General features: G+C 35.6%; 1 protein-coding gene across 1 annotated transcript in view; it reads left to right on the plus strand.

Moving 5' to 3' along the window:
* SLC38A6 (solute carrier family 38 member 6) overlaps nt 1-9,019 on the plus strand; it is a 59,948-nt gene extending 50,929 nt beyond the window's left edge. Inside the window, exons 11-16 of the mRNA XM_063090924.1 lie at nt 537-616; nt 865-965; nt 6,248-6,372; nt 7,504-7,648; nt 7,747-7,841; nt 8,025-9,019. Of these exons, the coding sequence (XP_062946994.1) occupies nt 537-616; nt 865-965; nt 6,248-6,372; nt 7,504-7,648; nt 7,747-7,841; nt 8,025-8,105 (627 nt within the window). The 3' untranslated portion in view covers nt 8,106-9,019. The remainder of the gene's footprint in view (nt 1-536; nt 617-864; nt 966-6,247; nt 6,373-7,503; nt 7,649-7,746; nt 7,842-8,024) is intronic.
* Nucleotides 9,020-17,645: the final 8,626 nt, after the last annotated feature.

Raw genomic sequence — 17,645 nt, forward strand, 5'->3', positions numbered from 1 at the left:
TTGAAAGAGATCCTCATCAAAGATGCTGGCAATACTAAGATGTGATTAGTATTTTCGGTATTCCCTTGGATTGGGTTGGTGAAAAGGTTCAAAAGCGTTAACTATTATTACTGCTTGGGTAATAAGATGTATTTTAATGGTGCGTAATTAGGAAAGACTGAGAATTACAGTAAGAACATTTCAAAAATGTTATTTTCATTTTACCAAGATATTATTTATTGTACCTAATTTTTTTTTTATCTTACCCAAATAATGTAGAAGAGAAAGCAATTGTAGTAAAAGCAACATGGTATGGGAAGCTAGCCAAGAAATATTCTGGCTGGTACAGGCAAGCCAACTATCAAGTAAAATATTTTCTGGTGACCATAGGTCTATCTCTCTTTTTAAAAGTCTTATTTTAGAAGGAGGTGATTCATGAAAGATGAAGTAAATTAAACCAAATTGATTTTTTTAAGAACTAAGTATGTTGTCAAATGAAGTAGTGGTTTCAATAGAGTAGCCTTTAATAATTTTGTCTTTAAAAATTTTTTTTTCAGAGTGCTTATGCTATACCAACCATGGCTTTTTCATTTCTCTGCCATACGTCAATATTGCCCATATACTGTGAACTTCAAAGGTACTATAGAATACTGGCATATTTTGAATGTATTGTGTCTTTTTTAATTATTAGTTCTATCAAGCTGGGAATGTATCCTGGAGGTGTAATCATTGTGTGCTAATTTCAGATTAGGAACTCTAGTATATAGTTATTGATGAACTAGGTCTTTAATGATTGAGGAATCCTCTTCACAAGCTTGGGAGATACTTGTTTCTTTAGATGTAATTCAAGTCATTGATTTTGCTTTTGCCATTTTTGTCTTTTAGCCCTTCAAAGAAAAGAATGCAAAATGTCACCAATACAGCAATTGCTTTAAGTTTTCTCATTTATTTTATATCTGCACTCTTTGGGTACCTCACTTTTTATGGTGAGTATATTCTTTAATTATGCATGACCAAATATATTGTTATGAGATGATCTCACACCTTAGTATAGACTTTATTTCTGCCCTTCATTAGTAAATTACCTTGTTCAGGCCCCCAGATTACAATGCAGTAGTGTGGTGGTGCTAGGAGCCTTAATTGATTCTCTTTCTCTTAGAAAGGTGAATCAAATACAATGAATTCATATGAAAATTTTCTTAAACTCCTAAGTAAAGCTTCAGGCTTAAGGACATTGATGTCTTTCTACAAGAAAAAAATGCACAATCATGATTTTGTTTTTAATCGCAATTTTTTTTAATTGAAACAGTTGATTGTACATATTTGTGGGGTACAGAGTTGAAAATCAATACCTGTGTTAAATTGCAAATTTGATACATTAGACTCTAGTCCAGACATTCTGGGGAACCGTGTTGGGAAAGAGTCGCCTTAATTGCAAAAGAACAAGTAGAGAAAGAAGAGAGTTTTACACTGGACTAAAGTTGTACACTTAGATGTCAGACATCTCTGCCTTCAGACTTACCACCGGATTCAGTACATGTGCATTCTATGGTACACCATGACATTTCTCCTTAATTTTTTTAAAAGATTTTTTTTTAATTCAAAAAATAAAAGTAAAATTCTCTTTTATTTATTTTGGAAAAATTGCCTGCTTGATATGTTGGTTTCTTTTCCTCTTCTGATAAGAACCTCAAGAAAAAGTAAAACTTAAAAGTGTAGAACAAGAAAAAAAAATTTAAGCTCTGTTGTTTAATTTGCAAACATGATTGTTTAATTTGCTTTGTCAAATTGTAATACAAGTTACATTTCAATTTGTCAAATTCTGAATACATTCTTCAGTTTATGAATGCTTTTATAACAACTCTCCAAATAAATGGCTGTTATTACTTTGGTGATGCTTAGCTATTATGCCTCTTGATTTTATGGTTGATAGCCTCGTGCTCATGTTTCAAATTTTAGACATCTTTGATGACCGGCAATGACACTTTCCTTATCTCCCAGAGTTTTTCCGAGTCTGACAAGTTTTTGGACAATGTTTACTTGTACAGCTACATTTCGTAAGCCAGGAGGAAAAAAGTATGAGTTTTGGAATCCAGCAAATCTGATTCAAATAACTCCTCTACTCTAACTAGCTATATGACCTCGAACAGGATACTTCATACTTCACCTTGCAGTATCTTCATCTCCTAATCTGTACCATGGTGACAACTACATAGGGTTGTACTGAGGAGGAAATGAGTATGTAAAATGCCTCTTATAGTATCTGGCGGATAATAGTCCTCCACAAATGAAAGCTACTGCTACTGGTGTGTTACTATTATTATTATCATTATTATTGTAATGTTTCATAATTTCAGATGCTCTATCTTTCAGCACTTTATTTTTCTTCTTACTGTCTGTAATAAAATTTAAATATGGTAGGTTTGCAGTGTATAATGTATTATCTTGGCATTTTCAATGTGGGAAAAAAAATATAATTGCTTGTATAGTTTTTCTTTTCTTGCTATTTCTGTTATTTCAGCAGTAATAAAGGCCATCCATTAATCGAAATATGCTCTTGCATTTTTATATTGATGTAGAATGAGAGTGGTAGAGTTCTGTGTACACTATGAGGAAAAGCATCATTGTATTTCCAATGTGAGCATGGTGCCCTGCTGGATACACTGAAAAGAAAGTTAAAACATACTGGCAAGCTTTTTTGATCATGGCTGATAAAATTCTTCAAATATATATGCTCTATTTTTGGTTGTTGGGTTTGTTAGTTTGTATACAGACTTGAACTCAAAACTTTGTCAATAAGATACTATAACATGGTCTCTTAGGATTCAAAAAGATTTAGTATACCAGAATAGCTGTACTTTTTAAAATTAAAATTGTCACCTGGCTCAGATCCTATTATATTTAGAGATCTCCGACACTGAAAAAAAAGTCCAGAAAAACTGACCTCCTTTTCCTCCTTATAGATAAATAAAACTATCTGGAGGAAACCTCAAAGGGCCTACCAGTATCCAGGATGGGTGAGAAATAGTTACACGAATCGCCATTAGGTGCTTAGGAGCTATGTTAAATTGTAAGAAAGCTTAGATTGAAAGGGATATGGAGGAGGGATGGATACTAATACATTCATTGAACTAGCATTTAAGTAAGTGTCAGATATTTTACCTACATTGCCTAATTTAATTCTTATAACAACTCCACAAGGTTGTATAGGTTTGTTTGGGTTAAGTACTTAAGCCAGATACCTGCAGCTAATGAATAATGGAGTTGGGATTTCAATCTAGTTTTGCCTCTTCAAAGCTAGTGTCTTTGTTACTGTGCTGCTCCTCAGAAATTCTGCTGTAGAACCCAGATTTCCTTCATTTCAAGTTTTTGTTAAAGTGAACTTTTGGAAAAATTTGACTCACTTGGGCTCCAGGCACACATGTGTGTGTGCATGTATGTGTCTGTCTATCACTGTTGCTTGTCTACAAAGGCTAAAGGTTTTCATCATGTAAAAAATGTTTCCTGGAATAGGGATATTTGCCTGGTTATCAAGAAAAGCTGTTATGTTGTCTCTAATTTAATCCCTTCTCCGCTAATGCAGAATCTTCAGCATATCCAAATTTTATGTAATGGAGTAATACACATCTAAGAAAACTCACATGGTAGGTAGGTAAATGATTGGTACATAGATGGATAGATAGAATCACAGAAAAGTAATTTCTTGACCAACGACAGAAGATGCAGATATTGATTTGCTCTTCACAGTGGTTCTTTTTTGAGCTGTTAATCAAAACCAAGAGAAACCTTTTATGGTATCTTTCTGTCAGGATTACAGGAACTCTCTATCTTATGGAAAGAAATTGGTAATTGGGCCTGCGATCTTAAGGGCTGGCCTTGAGTCTAGGCTTTCAGTTCATTTTATGGATGAGCAATTAAAGCCCAGAGAGGGGACATGACCTGTCACAGAATTAGAGGCAGGTTTCCTGAATACTAATCCAGTGTTCTTTGTGATAATCTTTGTAAATTTTATACCCTATTTGACAATGTGGATTAAACATGGCAGCCTCCTGAGTTCAACGCCATAGATAACTTGCAGAGATCACCATAACGTCCTTTCTGAGATTTGTAGAGATTTGTCTGAATCAGAGAAGTATGTTGTACTCTATCCTTTACATATGTTAAGGCTCAGCTGAGAACACAGAATGACTGGCTCAGAAGAAAGATTTTTATCCTGGACATGTGACATATATTTCAAATTTGTAATAAATCTAGTTCCCCAGGCTTCTAAAGCTACTTGGAATCCTTTTATCCAGAGTTGCCAAAGCTTAGTTAATATCTAAATTTTGTCAGATTAAAGGGACCTATAAGTATGTGCCTTGATTAATTAGATTGGCTCTGATTACAGATATTAAAGCATTATATGATAAGGGAGAGAAAAGTGTTCCTCTGGTGAGCCAGGCCAATGCCCAAATGTCACATAATAACCAGACCATTTTAAAAGTCTGCAAGGTTGTTAAGCAAGAAGTGTTAATAGCTCATTTTATGATTCAGAAAATGGAAACAAAATAGTTTGCCATATTTCTCCAAAGATTCACAAGTATCTCATAGATTTGGAAATAGAATCCAGATTTCCTGGCTCTTCTTTGTCTCCTACGTAGTCCATTAGTCCCACCGTGTATAAAGTATGTCTTTGATACTTCAGACAATTCATTTCTTTCCCATTTCCATTATCAGTAGTCTAGTTCAGACTCTCATTACCTCTCAGTGATCAGGACAGTAGCCTTCTAACTGTTATCCCTATTTTGCATCTCTTTTTCTTCCATTCTGTACTCCTGCTTATTTCAGATCATAATACACTATTCTTCCTAAGTCATTACTGCATCCCTACAGCCTACCAGATTAAGTCCAAACCCTGTGCAAAGCTGTATTGCTAGGTAAATGCAATTCCTGCCCTGTCATCCCACTGCTCTCTGCTCTACAGCACACTATATTTCAGCCACTGTAGTACCTACTGGACTACTCATTTTCTCAGATGCACATTCCCTTTGCTACTCCAAGGCTTCTACTTGTGCTGCTTATTGCTTCTAGAGAATCTCTTTCCCTACATCTTGAATGTGAACACACATACATTGACTCTTTTAATGCTCTCAGTAACTCGATAGGCCAATGTATTGTCCCCATTTTAAAGATGTAGGAACAGAGAGACTCAGAAATTAAGTTGCTAGTAAATCATGGGATTTGATCATTGCTGTGTGGTCGCAGTTTAGAATCTCCATAGCTCTTTGTTTAGACCTTCTTCTGCCACTTATTTGTGTATACACTTACTGTTATATTATGTGTATTCATCTTATCTCCCCTTTTAATTTTAAGGTCCTTAAAAACAGAGGTACACTTGATTTGTTTTTTCTTTCCCCCAAAGCATCCATTCTAAAACATATACTCTCAAATTTGAAAATACCATTCTGTTCTAAGTACAAACTGATCTTTCCCCACAAGACCCTGTTAACACAGTGTTTTTGAGCACACTCACTCTTCATTCCCCTCATCTGGGTTGGGGTGGAGGAGACATTCACCCCAACCCAGAGAATGGGAGGAAACTGGAGCAAAGCCTCGTCAGCATAAATCTGACCTGTATAAATCCTGTCACTGACTACCACACTGGCTTACCAAGTAAGCCATTTTCCTAACACTTCATTCTCTTTTTTATGCGATGAATCCACAGATGAAATGTTGATGAAGCAGGTAACATGCATGAAATGCTTTGAAATTGTAGAAAACATTATGATATTGAGAAAGAGGTATTGGCTTTGGCATCATAAAAAATTGTGTGAATCACTCTGCCAGCTCTGCCCATTCGTGTTGTGTAACCTTAGGCAAGTCATTTAATATTTTTGAGCTTACCTGCCTATCTCATATTGTTATCATAGGTACTAAATTCAACAATATGGGTGAAAGCACTTTACAAACAACATAAATGTTCAAAACCCTCAGATTAAGGAAAAGTTCTGAAGAGATTTTTATATATGCATTCATTGTCATAATTTAGAGGTTCTGCCTGTCCTGATTTCTAATTTCGTTAAAAGAAAAGGATATAGGTTTCAAGAATATATTTAACAATGTCTCTGTGTTTCATAGAATAAGAAACGATGAGTTCCTTGCGGGTGAATTTGATAATGAGAATCCAAAATCTCTTAGGATCCATTAGTGCAAAGGAAAATAATTTTGCTATTATCGACATCTTAGTAGTTTTGTAATGTGATCCTTATTACTATTTTTTTATTTACAGACAAAGTGGAGACAGAATTACTCAAAGGTTATAGTAAATACTTGCCACATGATGTTGTTGTTATGACTGTGAAGTTATGCATACTATTTGCTGTGCTCTTGACAGTCCCTCTAATCCACTTCCCTGTAAGTACTCTTAAAGGTTTTGTTGCTTAATGTAGCGGCTCCCTAATATGGCAGCACTAATTCTTTGCAGACTAGAATGTTTGAATCACATCTAGTCTTGTATATCTTACTCATTTGTCAAGTAATTGATCAAAGACCTCGTACTTGCATATGTCTTCAAGAAAGCACAAAAATAACAGTGAACCACTAAGCTAATTTGTGCTTTTTGAGACTTAGTTTAGATTTACTGTCTCCCACAGCATTGTTTCCAATTTAGAAACTATAGTTCTTCTCAAGTGTTGGGTTTTTTCCCCCTTTAATTCTGTATTCTGTTTTCAAAAGAATGTGCATAAAGAGGAAAAAGTCGAGTCAGCAAAAATAAACTCCTCCTGATTTATTGTAAATTTACTTTCACATAGTCTTTCTAGTTTAACCTTAGTCAAAATACTTTATTTGCTCTAGAATTATAATTTTAGGGGCAGAACAGATTTTCATTCTACATCTAGTTGCTATACATAAGAATCTTAAGAATTCCTGAGCAAATAAAAACAAAGGCTTTGGGTATAAATGCTTCTGCATGGATATCTTGAATCTCTAACAGTGAGTTTTTCAAAAACTGGACCTTCAAGATTTTTAACCTCCTCCCTGTGCAGGCTGCAGTGCCAAGATTGCAGCAGAGGCTGGTTAAACCTTTGTGGGATGTGACCACCTGCTACCTGCCTTAGCAATGGAAAGTACGCCGAGCTATTTTTACATAAAATAAAATAGTAAATGGTGTTTCTTCCACATGGCATGATGTTTTTTGTTTGTTTTAAATCATTTGTTTTCCTGTCTATTGAATTTAATGAAAATAATTCTTTGAAATTTATTGTTGGTAATTTTTAAAATTATGTAACCTAAAAAAATTGCGTGTGAAATTTTTTTCCAAAATTAAAGCAAAATAATTTTTATGAAGCTCACACGGAAAAGTTTTTGTGTATAAACAATTTATGTGTATGAACACTTTATAATAATACTTTATGCTGTGTTTTTGGAATCTAAATGGTTTGGGAGCAAAAATAACATGGTTACTGTACATACGTTTCTCTAAGCGAATATTTTGCCTTTGACACTTCCTCTTTGCTTAAATCTATTTCCTTTTCTGTTACACAGGCCAGAAAAGCTTTAATGATGATGTTTTTCTCCAATTTTCCATTCTCATGGATTCACCATTCTTTGATCACCCTAGCACTCAATATTATCATTGTTTTACTTGCAATATATGTTCCTGATATTAGAAATGTATTTGGTGTAGTTGGTAAGTTTTCTATTTCAAAAAACTCCCATAATAAAATGGATAAAGTTGTTACCCGGCCTCATATCTGAATCTGGCAATATCATTTTTTTCCTCCAAAGGTGCCAGTACATCAACGTGTTTGATTTTTGTATTCCCAGGACTATTTTATCTTAAACTTAGCACAGAGGATTTACTCTCATGGAGAAAGCTTGGGGTAGGTTGTTTTTGTTTGTTTCTTTTAAGACTTCTGTTTTAAGAAGTAATTTGTCATTTTATATTATTTTATCTTGTGTTGAAAAAGTCAATATATATTAAAATATAAAATACATTATTTGGAAGGGTGGAGATTTAAGAAACACTCTAATTGTTTTTTTATCTTTTTTTCTTGTTTCCACAGGCTTTTGTGTTGCTCATCTTTGGAATTTTTGTTGGGAATTTTAGTTTAGCAGTCATCATTTTTGACTGGATTAATAAATGAAATATTTTCCTACTTCTTATGAAGAATAATTTACCTCTGTATGAAAGAAGGAATAATTCTGGGAGGCACCTTGGATGAAAATAACATTTTTGTAAAAATCATTATCAGGAAAGCAGAATGAAATTGCAGTAGGAGTGTATAGCAGTTTTAATCAAAGAAAGAAACCCAAAATCCTCTTACATACATTGGGTCAATAATTTGTTTGTTTGGGTGTTTTTGGTTTTTGATTAATAGACTTTATTTTTTAGGTAGTTTTATGTTTACAGAAATCTTGAACAGAAAGTGCAGAGAGTACTATCTACCCCCTCATCCCCAACAACGCAGTTTCCCCTGTTAATAACATCCTGCATTGGTGTGGTACATTTGTTACACTCGATGAGCCAACATTAATACATTATTATTAACTAAAGTTCATAGTTTACCTTAGAGTTCATTCTTGACTACCACTGATTTTTTTACTGTCTCTATATTTGCCTTTTCCAGAATGTCATGTGGTTGGGATCATGTGTATCCTTTTCAGACTGGCTTCTTTCATCTAGCAACATGCAATAAGTTTCTGTCATGTCTTTGTGTCTTGGTAGCTCCTGTCCTTTTAGCACTGAATAATATTCCATCGTATGGATGTTCCAGTTTGTTAATCCATTCATCTGTTGAAAGACCTTTCGGGACTTCCAAGTTTTAGCAATTGCAAATAAAACTGCGGTAAATATTCATGTGCAGATTTTTATGTGGATATAAGTTTTCAACTTATTTGGGGAAATAACAAGAAGCACAACTGCTGCATTGTATGAGAAGAGTATATTTAGTTTTTTAAGAAACTGCCAAACTGCCTTCCAAAGTGGCTGTACCATTTTGCATTCCCACCACCAATGAATCAGAGTTCCTGTTGTCCCAAATGCTTGTCAGCATTTGGTGTTCTCAGTATTTTAGATTTTCACCATTCTAATAGGTATGTTTGCAGTTCCCTCTTGGCATATGATGTTCAGCATCTTTTCATATGCTTACTTTCCATCTGTTCTATTTTCTTTGGTGATGTATCTGTTCAACTCCTTTGTCCATCTCAAAATTGGGTTTTCTCATTGTTGAGTTTTAAGCATTCTTTGTATGTTTTAATTGCCTGTCCTTTATGGGATATGTGTTTTGCACAGATTTTCTCCCAGTCTGTGGCTTGCCTTTCATTCCCGTAACAGTGTCTTTCACAGAACAGAAGTTGTTAAGTGTATTTAAAAATGTTCTTAAATATATTGGGTCAATCTTTTGTTTATTAGTTTTTAAAGGAATCAATGTATTAAATTTATATACAAGGTTGAATCTTAGCTTGTGAATTAATGTTGTCCGCATCAATTGCTAATAACAAAACTGTGAGATTATTCCACTTGGTATTTTGCCCTGTCTCCAAATCCTATCCAAAAACTTGTTGATTTTCTTCTGAGATAGAAATGTGATGACTGGCTGTGGGTTTGAAAGTTCTCTGAAATTCTTCAGTTTGTCACTAAAACATGTAACATTCTACTTGAGAAACAGAGAAAAACATTGATCTTTTATATCACATTTTGTTTGCAGGTTGTAAATCATTGCAGTCTTCCCATTGACGTGGCTTATTTCTGGTTGGAAATCAGAAGCCACGGATCTCTTCCCAAGAGTATTCCATGTAAAGGGCACATTTGTTAGCAGCCTACCAAAGCCAGAGAGTATCAATAAAAATGTAATCCTACCCCAGTGCACATGTAAAGTAGGGAATTAAATGCAAAGAGCCAACTTGCATATATGGGAATGCACACTTTTGCAGGTTCCCCCTTGCTTCTCACTTAGGAAATAGGCTGAGAAATTGACAACTGAGCTTCTCCTTTGGAAAGATCAAAGAGGTACTTCTTTGGCAACCTGAGAACAGCACAGTGTGCTGGGAAAAGGCCAAGCTTTGGGGTTAGAAAGACTTGGATTCAAATCTCAGTGAAAGGCACACTACTTGACTTATCTAAGCCTCCACTTTCAGATCTGTAAAATGGAGTTAATACATATTATACATCATGTGTTGAGAGGATTAAATGGCCTTGTATAAATTAGTTGCAGACCAAAACAGGCTCTCTTAATAAATGAGATGTTTATCCCCTTTCTGTGATTCCTTATCTGGACCAGTAAAATGAATTTGCTTTCAATTAAGGACATGGAAACATATCTTGAATTTGTTCATCTTCCATCTTGCACAACAATTATCTTCCTAATCTTTCTCTTGCCTTCACTCACAGAGGAACTGGCTCCCAGTGCAGTTTTTAGTACTTTCCCACAGTATTACACCATCTGTATGCTCCTACTAATGCCTTCCTGAAACTAGGCACTTTAGCATAGTCCCAGGGGCACAGCCAGGCATGGCCTCCTTTGTGGCTTCAGGTCAGCCAGAGCCCATCAGTCTGATAGGCCAACATTGGTACCCTCTTTTTCTGTTTATGAAATTATGGATCCAAATATAAATAAGTGTTCAGCTGCTTAAATAAACCTAACTCCAGTAATACCAAAATAACCCTAAATCTGCAACAGATGTAAGGATGCCCCCTGGGGCAAATGTCAAGTGTGATGACAGCTGGGCATCAATTAATACATTTGTCGCCTGCTCATGAGAAAAGATCATGGGAGGTACGGCAAAGGGACAAGTAACCTATCGAACACTCTGTACAAAACTTAGTAAAATATCAAGAAATATTATTTGAGGAGGTGTTCATTTTAATTTTAGTTTACTGTTTCACTGTATCTGTTTGCCTACTTGGAATCAATAACTTTCTCTGTAAGCTTGGAGGACACTAATAAAATACTCTAACCCCTAAACCCTAAGCCTAAACCCTAATCCTAACCCTAACCCTTAAACTGTAACCCTAAACCCTAAACCAGATGGCTGGTAAGAACAGTGCCTCCTTCCCCGGGATTACCAAAAATCTTGATCAGTACTTCTCAGCATTTTTTCCTGAGAAATGAAACATGGGCTTTCTCATTACAGGTTTAATGTTCATAATTTATTAGGTAGTAACTATTTAAAATAAAACTAAAGCACAAAATGTATACTTTCTTAACATTTGGAGACGTTTGCGAAATTAAAAGACGAAGCATTGGGAGTATAAATTACTTTCATATGTTGAGAGTAAATGTTTAAATTGTACTTTTTTTTTTTTTTTTTTTTTAGAATGTTTGCTCACAAGCTTAGCATTTAAATGGTTAAAACAAGTCTTTGAAGTTAACACTCCATTAAGATGAATGGGGGTAATTCACACCTCTGCTGGTGCTGTATTATTTCAGTCTGGCTGCAGAGAAAACAAGACAGCAGTAGGTTGATTTACTGTGTGAAGGAAATCTACGTTGGTGGTGGTGATGTTGTTTTTCTTTTCCATTTAGAAGCAGGACCTGAAATGCAACACAACCTAGATACAGAATTGAGGTTCTCGAAAGTCCATAGATTCTCTACTGTCTGGCAAGTCCATGTCTGGCATTTGATGGGTTGCAAGTTACCAGACCAACCCAATCTCTCTAGCTTTGTTTGCTCCTGTATTGCAGTGTTTCTTCGTGCCACAGCATTTTTAAAACTTCATCTTAGTACCCTGGTAAATTCGCCAGTGGAAAAGCAGAAACAAACCATCCATTTTCAGGAACACTTTCTATATCCCTTTAGGGTTAGAGCCAATCATTCATTGGCCTTCATGTGCTCCTAAAAACATTTTCATCTTTGCAAAATCTCATGTTCTGTATTTGCCTGCATATAAAAAGTCTACCTGTAAGAACTTTTCTTCTTCCCCATATTCCTGGAGTACTGAAGTGAGCAGAGATCAGTCGGAAAAGATTCATTTATTTCTCAATGTGTCCTTTGTACCAGTACTGTTTTGTATTTGAAATGTGTATTTCACCCTTCGGGGCAAATGCTACAGCCACTGGACCCTGAAAGTACTCACTGTAGATACTAAGATAGGTTATCTTTATGCAAATGAAATGGAGAACATTGTGTGAGATGCGAATTAATTTGGAAGATCTCTTTTTAAGGTAAACATTTTTTCTCTTCTCTTTTCTCTGTCCTGTGTGTTTGCAGGATCAGGTTACTGGATAATCTGGGGGTGGCTGCATATGGGAGAGTATTTCCGATCTGGGCTGTCTGTAGTGCTGCCATTTCCAGTACAACATATAGAGATAGAAAATAGGTGCTAGAGACAAAGGAACTCAAAATGAATTAATTTTAACCAGTTTTTTTCTTCTTGGCGTGTTGACATACTCTGTGGCTGTGTTAGAATTAGGCCTATGTTAAACATACTCTGCTTCCTGCAAATTTTTCTGCCTGGATTTTAGGTGTCATAATTTTTGACCTTAGAACTTCTCAGAACCTTTTATTGTACTGAGAAATTTGGGGGTTTTTTTTTTTAGTGTAAATACACAGTTTATTTATTCTTCTATCAGTAATCCTCCTATGGTCCTTCCATAATGAAGTATAAAAAATAGGAAAAGAAAATTTTGGTGGAGGATCAGTAATGATATTGTAGATGTGGTTTCTTCATTGCAATCAGAATTCTTTGTTTTTTACCCTTCCTAAACAATCTGATATATGCTTTTACTATCATGATGATCCATTGTCCTAATTTGTCTGCCTGTCAGTCAAGACCAGCAATTATGAGGAGCGGGAAGACTCATCCTGGCTGATAGCCAAGTAGACAGGTGGGAGTGAGAGGTTTATTCGCCTATGGAACAATGTAAATGGGCGGAGAGGGAAATTGAGTTGCCAGGAAAAAACACGCACACAGAAAAACAGATGAATGAAAAGACATTGTAATATGGGATGCTATAAAGGAAAAAGAAGACTTGCAAAGAAATGTTCCTCACTTGTTTGAATGTATATGTATTTTATCTAATGTTCATCTGTTGATGCTGGATCTGGGCTGTCTGTAGTGCTGACATTGCCAGTACAGTATATATAGAGAGAAAATAGATGCTAGAAACAAAGGGACTTAAACTGAATTAATTTTAACCAGTTTTTCTTCTTGGACTAATACACAAGACAAGCAAAAGTGTTGGCTAAATCATTCAGCAAGTATTTCCTGAGCACATATTATGTCCTAGTTGTGCTAGTCCTAAGAGTATAAAGCTAAATAAGACATATGTCTTGCCTGAAAAAAGCTCCAAGTTAGATTATGTGAGATTTGGGAAGAGCTGGAGTAAGCTGTTAAGCACTGAATGTATGTACGCTTTTATTATTTGACTGTTCCTCAACTCACGTGGCTTCCAACCATATAGCTCTTCTACCTTCTCTGCTTCAGCCATGTAGTCAGCAGCCCCCATCAGAAAACAGTATTCTAGAAATATCCTGACCAATGAGTTTATTTTACTACCTGTGTATCTTCCCTAGAAAAGTAGTATTTGTAGTTTTGTAATAAAAATTATTGACATATTCTGACTTCACATTAGCATTTTTAGCAATGTCATTACACTTTTGGCTCAAAGTATGTATCAACAAAAGTTTCACACCTTTTTAAGTGAACTGCCAGATTCTTAGGACCTTGTACTTGTGCTATTGATTTAAATTTTAAAAATTCACATATGTATGTGAATGTGTAGGTATATGTATATACATATATTTTATATCTATATACCCGTTATCTGTCTATGTGTTAAATTTCATCTTGTTAGCTTCAATTCATCATTCCAGGAGTTGGGATCTTTTTAAAATCTTGATTCTAGTGCGTCAGTCACTGTTCCCTGCTTTTTGACATTCTTCATTATCCTTCCATTTCTTCATCCCATTCACAGATAAAAATGTTAAATGGGGCAAGACTAACTAGAGAGCCCTGCAGCCCACCACTAAAAATATTTCTTCTAAGTTGTTATTATTCTACTCTTTGGATAAAGTTGTTAATATTCTTGTAATATCATCTAACCTGTGTTTCTTCAGCCTCCCTGAAAGTGTCCTCCAAATCAGTAGGTGCAACCTAAACTCTCACCTCTTTTTTGTACTTCTAGTTGCTTCAGGAAATTTCTGCTAGGATACTCCACAGTCACTTCAAACTCAACATGACCAAATCTGTTCTCCACAATTTTCCCAAGTCTGTCAGCAGCCCTACTGTTTTCATCCAACCTCCTACCTCATTTTCTTGCTTCCATTCCTGCCACCTGCGATCCATTGTCACACTGCAGTGAAAGTAATTGTTTAAACATGTAAATCAGGTCATGTCACTACCCTGCTTAATTTTCTCCAAGGATTTCCCATTTTACTTAGAATGAAATCTGTGCCATGCCTACAAAGCTTGATTTTCTCTGCACCTGCATATTTCTCTGACCTCATTTCATACCTGTCTTTCTCTCACTCTTCTCCAGCCACACAGGCCTTTCTAACCCTTGAACGTATCAAGTTTATTCCCATGCACTCAGTTTCCCTAGTTATAATATTCTTTTCAAAGACCTTTGCAAGCCTGGCTCCTCTTCATTCAAGCCTCAGGTTGAACATCTCCCCCTCAGAGACGACTTTCTTGACTACCTTATGGTCGTGACCATCTTATGGCCCCCAACGCATGGTCATACTTTATAACTTTACCTTGATATACAGGTCATTACTGGAAATCTTGTTTAAACGTTTGTTGTCTGTGTCCACTAGAATGGAAGTTTCATAAGAACTGGGACTTATCACCAAATCCTCAGAGCCTACAACAGTGCCTAGAACTTCAGAGTGGTGTAATAAATATTTGTTGAATAAATGCATAAAGGAATCTAACAGACTATGTGTCTTTTCATTCTTTTTCTCCTATCTGTCATTATGTCAGTTCTTTGAATGGTCTCCTAGATTTGCTTTTATCCTGTCTGCAGCCTGCTGCCAGATACCTGTCTGAATCTTAGCCTTCATCTTTTTGTGCCTGGATTGTTGCAGTAATTCTCAACTCAGGCTGGTCTTTAGAATCACTTGGGGAACTTTCCAAAAACTACCATGTCTGGGTTCCACCCTAAAGTCTTAAATCAGAATCATGGGGGGGTGGGCCCCAGACATTGAGGTGTGTGTGTGTGTGTGTGTGTGTGTGTGTGTGTGTGTGTGTGTGTGTGTATAAATGTCCCCATTTAGCTTTTTTTTCTGTGAATGGGATGAAGAAATGGAAGGATGATGAAAAATGTCAAAAAGCAGGGAACAATGACTCATGCAATAGAATCAAGATTTTAAAAAATCCCAACTCCTGTATGTATACACACACACACACATATTTAGCTCCCACTTATGAGTGAGGATATGTGGTATTTCTCTTTCTGTGATTGGCTTATTTCACTCAACATAATTTTCTCTAAGTTCATCCATGTTGCTGCCAGTGGCAGAATTTCATTCTTTTTTATGGCACAGTAGTATTCTATAGTGTATACATACCACATTTTCCTTATCTAGTCATCAACTCTTGACTATTGTAAACAGAGCAGTAATAAACATGGGAGTGCAGGTATCCCTTTGACATAATGATTTCCATTCCTTTGGGTATATATCCAGCAGTGGGATGGCTGGATTGTATGACAGTTCTATCTGAAGTTATCTGAGGAAACTTCACACCATTTCCATAATGGCTGCTCTAATTTGCAGTCCCACCAATGATGTAGGTGGGTTCCCCTTTCTCTGCATCCTCACCAGTATTTGTTATTCTCAGTCTTTTTGATAAAAGCGAGTCTAACTGGGGTAAGATATTATCTCAATATGGTTTTGATTTACATTTCCCTGACGCTTAGTGATGTTGAGCATTTTTTCATATGTCTGTTGGTCATTTGTATATCTTCCTTTAAGAAATGCCTATTCACCTCCTGTGCCCATTTTATAACTGGGTTATTTGTTTTGTTACTGTTAAGTTGTTTGAGTTGCTTCTATATTCTGAACATTAATTCCTTGTCGGATGCATACTTTGCAAATATCTTCTACCATTCTGTAGGTTGTCTTTTTGCTCTGTTAATTGTTTCTTTTGCTGTGCAGAAGCTTTTTAGTTTGATATAATCCCATGTGCTTATTTTTTCTTTTGTCACCTGTGCTTTTGAGGTCTTATTCATAAAGTCTTTGCCCAATCCCGCTTCCTGAAGTGTCTCCCCTATGTTCTCTTGTAGGAGTTTCATTGTTTCAGATCTTATATTTAAGTCTTTAATCCATTTTGAGTTAATTTTGGCATATTGCAAGAGGTATGAGTCTAGTTTCATTCTTCTACATATGAATGTCCAGTTTTCCTAGCACCATTTATTGAAGAGGCAGTCTTTTCCCCAGTGTATGTTCTTGTTGCCTTTGTCAAAGATCAGTTGGCTGTAAGTATGTAGGTTGATTTCTGGGCTTTGTATTCTGTTCCATTGGTTCAAGTGTCTGTTTTTATGCCAGTACCATGTTATTTTGGTTACTATAGTTTTGTAGTATAGTTTGAAGTCAGGCTTTATTTTTTTGCTTGGTATTGCTTTGGCTATTTGGTGTCTTTTGTTGTTCCATATGAATTTTAGGATTGTTTTTTCTATTTCTGTGCGAAATGTCATAGGTATTTTGATGGGAATTACATTGAATCTGTAGATCACTTTGGGTAGTATGGACATTTTCACAATGTTGATTCTTCCAATCCAAGAGCATGGAATGTCCTTGCATCTTTTTGTGTCCTCTTTAATTTGTTTCAGTAGTGTTGTGTAGTTCTCCTTGTGGAGATCTTTCACCTCCTTATTTAAATTGATTCCTAGGTATTTTATTTTATTTTATTTGTGACTACTGTAAATGCACTTGCTTTCCTGATTTCTTTTTCTGCCAGCTTGTTATTGGAGTTTAAAGATACTACTGATTTTTGTGTGTTGATTTTGTATCTTGCAACTTTACTGAAATAGTTTACCAGCTGTAAGAGTTTTTTGGTAGAGTATTGAGGATTTCCTATATATAGGATCATGTCATCTGCAAACAGGGACAGTTTGACTTCCTCTTTTCCAATCTGGATGACCTTTATTTCTTTCTCTTGTCTGATTGCTCTGATGAGTACTTTTAATACAATGTTAAATAGAAATGGTAAGAGTGGGCATCCTTGTCTTGCTCCTGTTCTTAAGGGAAAAGTTTTCAGCATTCAGGATGACATTGGCGGTGGGTTTGTCATATATGGCTTTTACCGTGTTGAGATACTTTCCTTCTATGCTTAATTTGCTGAGAGTCTTTATCATGAAGGGATGCTGAATTTTGTCAAATGCTTTTTTCTCCATCTATTGAGATAATCAGGGTTTTTGTCCTTGATTTCATTGATGTGATATATCACATTTATTGACTTGCATATGCTGAATCATCCTTGCATCCCTGGGATCAATTCCACTTGATCATAGTGTATAATTTTTTTGATGTACTGCAGTATTCTGTTTGCTAATGTACTGTTGAAGATTTTTGCATCTATGTTCATCAAAGATATTGGCCTGTAGTTTTCTTTTTTTGTTGTACCTTTGTCTGGTTTTGGTATCAAGGTGATGCGGGCCTCATAGAATGAGTTTGGGAAAATGACCTCTGTTTCAATTTCTTGGAATAGTTTGAAAAGAATTGGTATTAATTCCTCTTTAAAG

This window comes from Cynocephalus volans, chromosome 3, assembly GCF_027409185.1.
Source record: "Cynocephalus volans isolate mCynVol1 chromosome 3, mCynVol1.pri, whole genome shotgun sequence".
Taxonomy (NCBI): Eukaryota; Metazoa; Chordata; class Mammalia; order Dermoptera; family Cynocephalidae; genus Cynocephalus; species Cynocephalus volans.